The sequence below is a fragment of the Nansenia antarctica genome (genome assembly GCF_963989245.1).
Source record: "Nansenia antarctica genome assembly, contig: SCAFFOLD_338, whole genome shotgun sequence".
Lineage (NCBI taxonomy): Eukaryota > Metazoa > Chordata > Actinopteri > Argentiniformes > Microstomatidae > Nansenia > Nansenia antarctica.
The window spans coordinates 45,001-55,000 of NW_027663228.1; the positions used below are offsets into that span (position 1 = coordinate 45,001).

Consider the following 10,000-nt stretch of genomic DNA (forward strand, 5'->3'; position numbering starts at 1 on the left):
ACATAGTGATCCCTGTAGAGGAGCTCCACCAGGAGGCTCGTCATCCGGTCACATTGACTCTAAAGCTGGTCCCCACCATGCAGCTCTGCCGAGAGGCTCTCTGATGCCCACTGGATGCATTACATCTGAATGTTCCTATGGTCCCTGTGACGCTGCTGTCGTGTTGTTGGTTGAACTGTGACCCTGTCCTTGAGGCCCTACTTCAGGCTCTGGACTGGACTGGACTGGTTGGTGTAAACACTCTTCCTCTCATCCTCTCCTCCTGTCTCACTCCTCCTGTCTCACTCCTCCTGTCTCACTCCTCCTGTCTCACTCTTCCTGTCTCACTCTTCCTGTCTCACTCCTGCTTTTCAGCCTGCAGCACGTGGACCTGCCTTCTCTTCAGGTGAGGAAATGTCCCATCTTATCTACAGTGTCTGTCTGTCGGTCGGTATATCTTTCTAGAACTAAAGCCTTAGAAAAAAAGGTTCTTAGAAGCCTATAGGTCAGTCGGGTTAGGGTTTTGTCTGTCTGTCTGTCTGTCTGTCTGTCTATCGATCTCTCTATCTATCTACGTATCTATCTTTCTAGAACCAAAGCCTTAGAAAAAAAGGTTCTTGGAAGCCTTTCTCTGTCCTCAGACTAAGACACTGTACACAGAGAGAAAGTCATGTCACATGCATATGCATATATATGCTGAATCTGCAGAGAACTGAAGCTCTATTTCAACACCCAGTTTCTAGTCTGTTTAGGAGCTACTTGTTGTGACCAGTCATGTGACCAGTCATGGTTTTGAGGAACAGTTTATCATGATCTTGCAACTCTAACCACAGCAGCACGCTTCCTGCTTAGCTTTGTGCTTCGATTGCTGTTTGAATGAGTTCTGATGATTCTGATGGTTCTGATAGTTCTGATGGTTCTGATGGTCCTGATGGTTCTGATGGTTTTGACGCACTCCATGAACTCCTCTCTGGAGAGTTCCACCCTGTGTTCTGTCTGTCTGTGTGTCTGTCTGTCTGTCTGTCTGTCTGTCTGTGTGTGTGTGTCTGTCTGTGTGTGTGTGTCTGTCTATCTATCTGTCCGTCCGTCCGTCCGTCCATCCGTCCGTCCGTCCGTCTGTCTGTCTACCTATCTATCTATCTATCTATCTATCTATCTATCTGTCTGTCTATCTATCTATCTATCTATCTATCTATCTATCTATCTATCTATCTATCTGTATGTCTGTCTGTCTATCCATCCATCAACCTTTGTGTTAATGGTTTTGTGATGACTGTATGTGTATGAGTGTATGTGTAAGAGTGTATGTGTAAGAGTGAAGCCATGCGTGAGAGCTGCCAGCTAGTCACCAGGTCCTCCAGGGTGTTATTGTATTGAGGCTCCAGCCAGCTGCCTCCCAGCCTTGTGGTCTGTGGCTGATCACACTGACCACGTTTCAGTATCAGTTGGTTGCGCTTGTACTTTTTGAACTGTGTTTTGTTTTCCAAACACTTCATAATATAGTTTCTTCTGAGTTTCCGTGGTCATTTCAGGGCTCCGGTGTGTTCCCTTCCAACCACTGCACTGTTGTTGTCGCTCGAAAGTGAAGTCGAGAGTTTCCCAGTTACAGTTCATCGGTTATCACATTCGACATGTTTTTCATCCCTGGTTGTGTTTTGATTTAAATCACACACATAATTCCACATAGTTCTAATCCCCATGATGACAAATGTACTGTACTGAGATGTCAGATGTGAGTCATCATGATCGGAGCCATGTGGGAGTTCAACCCTCATCTCCAGGTCCCATCCCCTCCTCCGGGACATGGCGGAGAGCCAGTTACTACAGAACAACTAACCGTCCCCTGGGAGAGAGAGTTCTCACCATTCACTTCAATGGAGAGATATTTCTAGCAGGCGGCATTTGAACGGAGGAACTAGCAGATTTCTAGCACATTCTCATTTCAATAGAACGACAGTTGACACACAGTAAGTGGCCAGCCGGATACTTCTCTGAGAGGGTTTCTCCCCAATCACGAGATTGGAGCGACCGACTGCGATCGCTATTTGACCTAAAACATGTACATGTCTTTTAACCAGCGTGATACTCTTCTATTAGGATACTCACCATCCAGTTCAATGGAGTGACATTGATAGCTAATTGACCTGAAGCATAATGTAAGTACCAACTTATCCTTTTCTAGGAGAGAGGCATTTTTCTCACCATTCAGTTCAGTGCAGAGAGACAGTGACAGCTAGCTGACCCAAACCTTTAGGGTGGCTATTTCATTGCGATATTGAGGTTAAAGGTTAAAGGTTAAGGGAGTTCTAGGCGTTTCCGCCAGTCTTTGTCGTTTGAGTTTTAGCTCCCATCATCAATGGGTCCCATCATTTCATTTATTCAGTTGAATCGTTCAGTTATTGAAGTGGCTTTTTATATTGAGTCCTATCATGTATATACAGTATGTTCCCACAGTCATCCCTGCCCTCTGATCCAATCAGATTGTCGTATTGTCCAATAACATTTTACCTGGAATAATTGTGAATCAATATCAGGGTGGTACTACTGCAGGTCTGGGTGGGGACTGCAGGTTTATTAGAATACTACTATTACTATTAATACTACTACTATTACTATTAATACTACTACTATTACTATTAATACTACTACTATTTAGAATACTGGTGCTGGGAAAAAAACAACTGTATTGTAATGGAGGCTGATAGAAGTTGAAATCAGAAGACGGGCTCATTGTAATCATGGAACACGTGTTTAGGTTATCAATGGATGAATTGATGATTAATTTAATATAATATTCATAAAAAGATAAATGTTTGTGGGAGAAATCGTTATGGTTAAAGGATGGGTTTGGTTTGTCAAGCTCGGTCATCCCACCAGTTATTAAACACACACACACACACACACACACACACACACACACACGCCTACACCTGGATGGGGTGTATCCCTCTGTCTGTTTGAACAGGCTGCGGCGTGGTTGTGGTGTGATGCATGATGGGACCTTGTGCCAAGTTCTAATCACAGATGAGTGAGTCTGTATAAGCTTGGCGCTCCCTCACATTGCTGTCAGCTCACTCACCCCCGCACCCCACCCACACACCCTCCTCCTCACCCTCACCTTGCTGTCAGTTCTCTCACGCCATGTGATTTGAACCTGGGTTATCTGCACACCACATGACTGTGTCGGCCTGCTGAGCTAAGGCCTGGCCGTTTGCTTGAGGGGCTGATGCAGGTATTATATACTATATATATAGAGATATATATATTCAGCTGTCAGGGAATTGACTTTGCATCCAAACGAGGTTCACTAAATCAGCTCTGGTTCACATATCTGATATTATATATCTGTGCTGAAAACACTTTGCACACTTTGATGAATTTCATGTTGATATCCAGTGCAGTATTAATGTACAAGGAATGTTTGATCACTTTGCCATTTCTAAGCTCTGCTTATATTGCGTTATTTGTGGTGTAAGCATTTCCTTCCGAGCTGTGATATATCTCAACTCTGGTATTGTTGCTGTTTAAAATGACTCACTGGCAGATGGCTGCAACCAGACCCACCTGAGACACACTGAGACACTGGCCTGCCACCATGGTAGTCAAGCACTACATAGTCCTATCAAATCAAATCAGGTCCCATTTTGATCTGATTCAAAATCAATCGTCTTTCTGCGTAACAGGGACTGAAGATTCAGAATTCAGGAGAATTCAGGAGGATTCAGGAGGATTCATTGTCCTTCAAGTGGAAATCCCTAGAAAACAGAAAAGAAACAGTCACAGAAACCAAAACAGCAACAGGAACCAAAACTATCCCCTACGTCTGCCAGCCTCCCCGCCAGCCTCCCTGTGGTAGATACGGTACTTCCCCTGACCAGAGGGTGAAATAGTGGACAGCAGGGGCCTCATTTATAAAGACGTCATCTTTAACTTGCATGTAAGCACATCTTTCTAAATGGACGTAAGCATTATTTATAAAACTGACTGCGCTTGTTTAAAATTAAACTCTCTCTCTCTACGAATCGCCTTTATCACGCCTCAGTTTAGAATGATTACACCCTACAATCATACAACAGCCTAATGGCATATAAAGGAAGACTGAAATACAGTCATAAACATCAGTTCCCTTTAAATCTTTAATTAAACTCATTTTCTCGGCTGATAACAACATTGTTAGTTTTATTATGAGCCACTTTCACTTCGCATGAATTACAGTAGGCATTAACGTGTTCGAGTGCGGCTCACATGCCTGTAATAACTCTGCATAACCAGTAGGTAATGTGCGTACGTCAAGTCAAGACCTGACGTGGAGCTACGATCGCTTCAAATCGTTTAAATCACTACGTTGCAACGCGAAACAGCATTGCGCTTCCAGTGCTAAAGGCATATAGCAATATTCCTCACTCTGAAATCAGATGTGTGATGGACCAGTACAGTGTGTATCCATGTGAAACTGTCTGTTTGTTCAGCGTTGTGTATCCAGATGTCCTCTGGCCTTGGACCAAAACACAAAACACACAGGGTCAAAGTTCAACTGACTAACGTAAGCAAACAACACTAGCACCTACTGTGTACATCCTCTCTCTCTCTCTCTGATGTGTTTGTGTGCGCGTGTGTGTGTGCGTGTATGTGTGTGTGTGTGTGTGTGTGTTTGTGTGCGTGTGTGTGTGTGTGTGTGTGTGTGTGCGTGTGTGTGTGTGTGTGTGTGTTTGTGAGTGTGTGTTTGTGTGTGTGTGTTTGTGTGTGTGTGTGTGTGTTTGTGTGTGTGTGTTTGTGTGTGTGTGTTTGTGTGTGTCTGTGTTTGTGTGTGTGTGCGTGCATGTGTGTGCGTGTGTGGAGAAGAACTAAACATTATTTTCTCTCTGACCTTTTGTTGTGTAATCATCAAACATGTTCTGTCCGGTCCTCTGGCACCACAGCGGCCTAGTGTGGGGGGGGATTAACATGATGTCATCATGCACAGTACAGGGTTAACATGATGTCATCATGCACAGTACAGGGTTAACATGATGTCATCATGCACAGTACAGGATAGTTCAACGTGTGTTTTGGTTCTAATGCCGTCAGTCTTTCCCGTTCATTTGGAATTGCAGCAGAATTCTTCTATTACAGGATGTTGTCCTATGATTATGCCCTAAATTCAACGTATTAATGTCCTGTGTGTGTGTGTGTGTGTGTGTGTGTATGTATGTATGTACGGGAGTGTCTCACTGCTGTCATTTAAGGTTATGTGTGTGTGTTAGAGGTTAGTGTGCTACTGTAACTGTCCCCCTTGTGTGTGTGTGTGTGTGTGTGTGTGTGTGTGTACGGGAGTGTCTCACTGCTGTCATTTAAGGTTATAAAATAATGATGATGTCTACTCTCTGAGTCAGGGGAAATACATTCAGCCTGAGGGTGAACTGCCTCTGTCTTCTGTTGAGGTCAGGTGTGGAGGTGTGGAGTGGGCGGGGATGTGTCGTGATCAGAGTGTGTGTGTGTGTGTGTGTGTGTGTGTGTGTGTGTCTCTACTCTCAGGGGAAATACAGCAGCGTCTTGTGGTCAGGTGTGTGTGTGTCTGTGGGAACGTGTGGTGATCAGAGTGTGTGTGGGTCTGTGGAAAATCAGGTCTGTACAGACATCAGTGTGAATGTGAGGGGGAGGATGTGTGTGTGTGTGTGCGTGCGTGTGTGTGTGTGAGAGAGAGAGTGTGTGTGAGAGAGAGAGAGGGTGAGAGAGAGTGTGTGTGTGAGAGAGAGAGAGAGTGTGTGAGTGTGTGTGTGCGTGTGTGTGTGTGTGTGTGCGTGCGTGTGTGTGTGTGAGAGAGAGAGAGGGTGAGAGTGTGTGTGTGCGTGTGTGCGTGTGTGTGTGCGTGCGTGTGTGTGTGTGAGAGAGAGAGAGGGTGAGAGTGTGTGTGTGCGTGTGTGCGTGTGTGTGTGCGTGCGTGTGTGTGTGTGAGAGAGAGAGAGGGTGAGAGTGTGTGTGTGCGTGTGTGCGTGTGTGAGTGTGTGTTCACGCGCATACCGTAACAAGCAAAACAAGGGAGAACAAGCCGTTCCTGTCCTGGCGTGAGTCAGAGTCGCTGACCCTTCCTTCATCCCCGCATCCTGCAAACACCTCAGGTGCACCCAGCAGCCCCAGCCCCCCAGCCCCAGCTGCCTCCCATGCTCCCCCCAGCGCCCAGCCCCAGCCCCAGCCCCAGCCTCAGCCCCTAGCCCCAGCCCCCAGCCCCCAGTCTCAGTCCCCAGTCTCAGCCCCAGCCCCTAGCCCCTAGCTCCTAGCCTCAGCCCCTAGCCCCTAGCCTCAGCCCCAGCCCAACCCCAGCCCCCCCCCAGCCTCAGCCCCAGCCTCAGCCCTAGCCCTATGTGCTCTTTTTAGTTTTCACATATGACTAAAATCACACTCATTGAATTTCACAGCATGTATTCCTACAGAAACTGTCTTATCTCTGTCTCTGTGACCCGAGAATATTTTCCTTTGCCTGTTCCTCTATCTCCACCCTCTGTGTCAGTTCCACACCTCTCATCCATCTCTATCTCTCCATCACGTTGTGTTTCCGTGGTGACGGTTGAAAGGTAGATAAGGCCCATCCCGTCACGGCGGTGATCAGATAGGGCGCAGAGAGGAGAGAGCACTTCCTGTCTTCTTCACATGAGACGGTTGTGGCCTGTGGTCGTCATGCCGATCAGATGGTGGCGTTCCCTAACGTCTCACACCTCCACATCCTGTTACGCCTGTCGTACCTCAGACGCCGTCTCATCCCTCCAGCGTGTTGCCATGGTGATGCTAAGTGGGATTCTAACCCTAACCTTCTGTGGTCAGTAGTAGTCAGTGTGGTCCATCTGTGGTCAGTAGTGGTCAGTCGTAGTAAGTGTGGTCCATTTACCATTCAACCATATAAAGTTGAGGGTTAAAACGGTTAACGGTAAAGATTAAAGTTAGGATTAAGGGTTAGAGGTTATGGGTTAGGAGAGGTGCAGCAGGAGAGGTGCAGCGTTTCACCACCAGGGGGCAGTAGAGTAAGTAAGTAAGTAAAACTTTATTTATATAGCACCCTTCTCAGCACGAATGCACAGGGTGCTTTACATATAATTTGAAACATCAATGATTAGACAACATAACAGAGCACATTTGAAACATCAATGATTCACAGCATGGCAGGTCTGACCTGGGGTTAAAGGTCAGATTAGAAATAGTGTTCTTGTTGCTTTTGCTCTTGGTTTCACTCACAGTCACACATGGGCTGGCCCTGCGTACTACCAAGAGTGTTTTCCTTGAGTCATGTTTAATGGCCTAGTTTGCTGCTGTCATTGTGTGAAGAGACATGAAGTAAAGGTCAAGAGATGAATCACTCACGGCCGGTTTCCTGGAAAGCCTCCCAGTGTCCGAACCTCCTTCCTGTAAGACAGGAAGCTAACCTGTTTTCAAGGAAAGGTTCAGGATCTGAATGGGGAGTGAGTCAATCCAGAGCAGCGGGAATCTGCTTTCACAACTCTGACCACATGCCTGGTAGGGTTAGGGTAGTCAGGCTACCGGTCAGTCAACCAGTCACTCTATCATGACTAGGCGTCTTCTTTAGTGTGGCTCCTAGTGAGGAAGTGAACTGGTCATTGTCCGTCATCCACTTTCACGTTGACTGTGAGTCTAATTTCTGTCTCATTCCTGTGGTGTTTCTGATCCCAGACAGTCACAGTAAAGTGTGGTCATCTGTCCAGGTGACCAGGGCATGACTGGCCACCCCGCAGCAGAACACAACCAGCCTGGTCCAGCTTCCTCTGTACCTGGAGGTCACCTTGACCTTTCACCTTTTACTTTCACTATCAGTTACTGTAACCCTAACCCATGGTAGGTTTGACCTGGGGTTAAAGGTCAGATTAGAAATAGTGCTCTCGTTTCAAGCTCTGTTGCTTTCGGTCTTGGTTTCACTCGCTGTCGTACTGTCGATAAGCACAGTACGACAAGTGTCTGATTAAGTATCTGATGCCGTTCTTCGTTCCATGCCATGTATTACAAAGAGCCCGTCCTCCGATTTCTACCTCCTGTCGGCCTCCCCTGGTGCAGGTTCTATGAATGAATGAATGGACTTTATTGTCATTGCTACAGTACAGGTACCAAACAACGAAATTTAGGAGGGGTGGCTCCCCTGGTGTTAGGAAAGGGGAAAAAAAAACACTTAAAAAAAAAAAAAAAAAATCACAAGAAGGGAAGGAGCTGGTTTACATAAATAAAGGCTATGTACACAATCCACTGTACTATACTGTACAGATAGACGACTAGGGTTGTCATATTGCACAATAGTATTGTTTCACGTTATTTAAAGTGTTTTTTGATTGATTGATTGAAAACTTTATTAGAATGTTTGCAGAAGTAGGTACATGAAAGTACATATTACATACAAGGTCAACTAAAAGGATAAAAACCCAAGAAAGCCACTGGCTTATTTCAATTGGGGTCCTTGAAGTCCTTGTGTCACAGTTTGCAGGCTTGAAATGTACATGTTTGTGCCTCAGCACTACACCTGATTTGTTCAGTCCAGCAGCTGCCATCAATCCGTCCAGTCGGCCTATGGCAGAGGCAGTGTGTGTACACGTTCTCAGGAGCAGTACAGAGGTTGACAAACTGCCCTCTATCACTGGCACGTCACATGACCCTAACCCTAACCCTAACCCTAACCCTAACCCTAACCCATTCCAGTTCAGAATGTGATGGTTGTTGGGGAACGTTTTGTGGCAACAGGAATATCGTCACCTTCTTAAAATAATGGCTTACGTCATATTTTATATATTTTTATTTTTATTTTAAAACAAGTCCTATTTTACATTTTATGTCATATTTCCAAGTTTTGAGAGAAACAGAATAAACTGAACCAATTTTGTATTTTTTTCTTTGTAACTTTTTGTCATTTGTAAAATAATATAGAATATGTGATATTTAGGCAAAACATAACTTTTTTGCCCAGCATGACCCTCCTCCCTCCTCCCTCCCCCCTCTCCCTCCTCCCCCCTCTCCCTCCCTCCTCTGCCTGGCTGGTTGTGGTGTTATGATGTTGGCAGGAATGTGTTGGTCTGGTTCTGTCCCAATTTGGAAAATTACTTACTCTCACTCTCTTTCACACACACACACACACACACACACACACACACACACACACTGGGCCAGAGAATTCATGGTGCACACACACACACACACACATACTCATACACACAGTCACAGTTACAGTCACACACACACACACACACACACACACACACACACACACACCGGCAGGTCTAATGCCATTTACGGTAACTGTGTGTGTGTGTGTGTGTGTGTGTGTGTGTGTGTGTGTGTGACTGTAACTGTAACTGTGACTGTGTGTATGAGTAGAGTAGAGAGGCGCCCCGCCAGGGAGAGAGAGAGAGAGACAGAGAGAGACAGAGAGAGAGAGACAGAGAGAGAGAGAGACAGAGAGAGACAGAGAGAGACAGAGAGAGACAGAGAGGCAGAGAGAGAAAGAGAGAGACAGAGAGAGACAGAGAGACAGAGAGAGAGAGAGAGAGACAGAGAGAGACAGAGAGAGACAGAGAGAGGCAGAGAGACAGAGAGGCAGAGAGACAGAGAGAGACAGAGAGAGACAGAGAGAGGCAGAGAGACAGAGAGGCAGAGAGAGAGAGAGACAGAGAGAGACAGAGAGAGACAGAGAGAGACAGAGAGACAGAGAGGCAGAGAGACAGAGAGACAGTCATCTTGGTCAGTTGAACGCGGAGGTGGTTCCGCTGACAGGTAGAGTTGCGGTAGACAGTCCTTGTGGGTTTAAGATCTGTTCGTTCGGCGATGATTTGCCGAAAACGTTTTTGTTGTTGTTGTTGTTGTTATTATTGTTGTCCTGTTGGAGGAGGTCTTAGTCGTTATGTTGGTAGCTGTGGTGGCCTGGTGTCTGGTACTGACTGTGTGTTGATGTGTGGATCTGGTTCTGTGTTGCAGCGATGGGTCAGACGCGCTGGGCCGCCATCTTCTCTCTCCTCGGTGTCCTGGGCTCCTCCACAGCTGTCCAGGGTGAGTATCC

At 46.2% G+C, this 10,000-nt stretch overlaps 1 protein-coding gene across 1 annotated transcript in view; it reads left to right on the forward strand.

The window, feature by feature from the left end:
* The window catches only part of LOC308175206 (interleukin-1 receptor type 2-like), a gene marked incomplete at its 3' end in the record, with an annotated part of 16,816 nt that overhangs the window by 1,914 nt on the left and 4,902 nt on the right, over nt 1-10,000 (forward strand). The window contains exons 2-3 of the mRNA XM_080550924.1: nt 355-385; nt 9,919-9,990. Of these exons, the coding sequence (XP_080407050.1) occupies nt 9,921-9,990 (70 nt within the window). The remainder of the gene's footprint in view (nt 1-354; nt 386-9,918; nt 9,991-10,000) is intronic.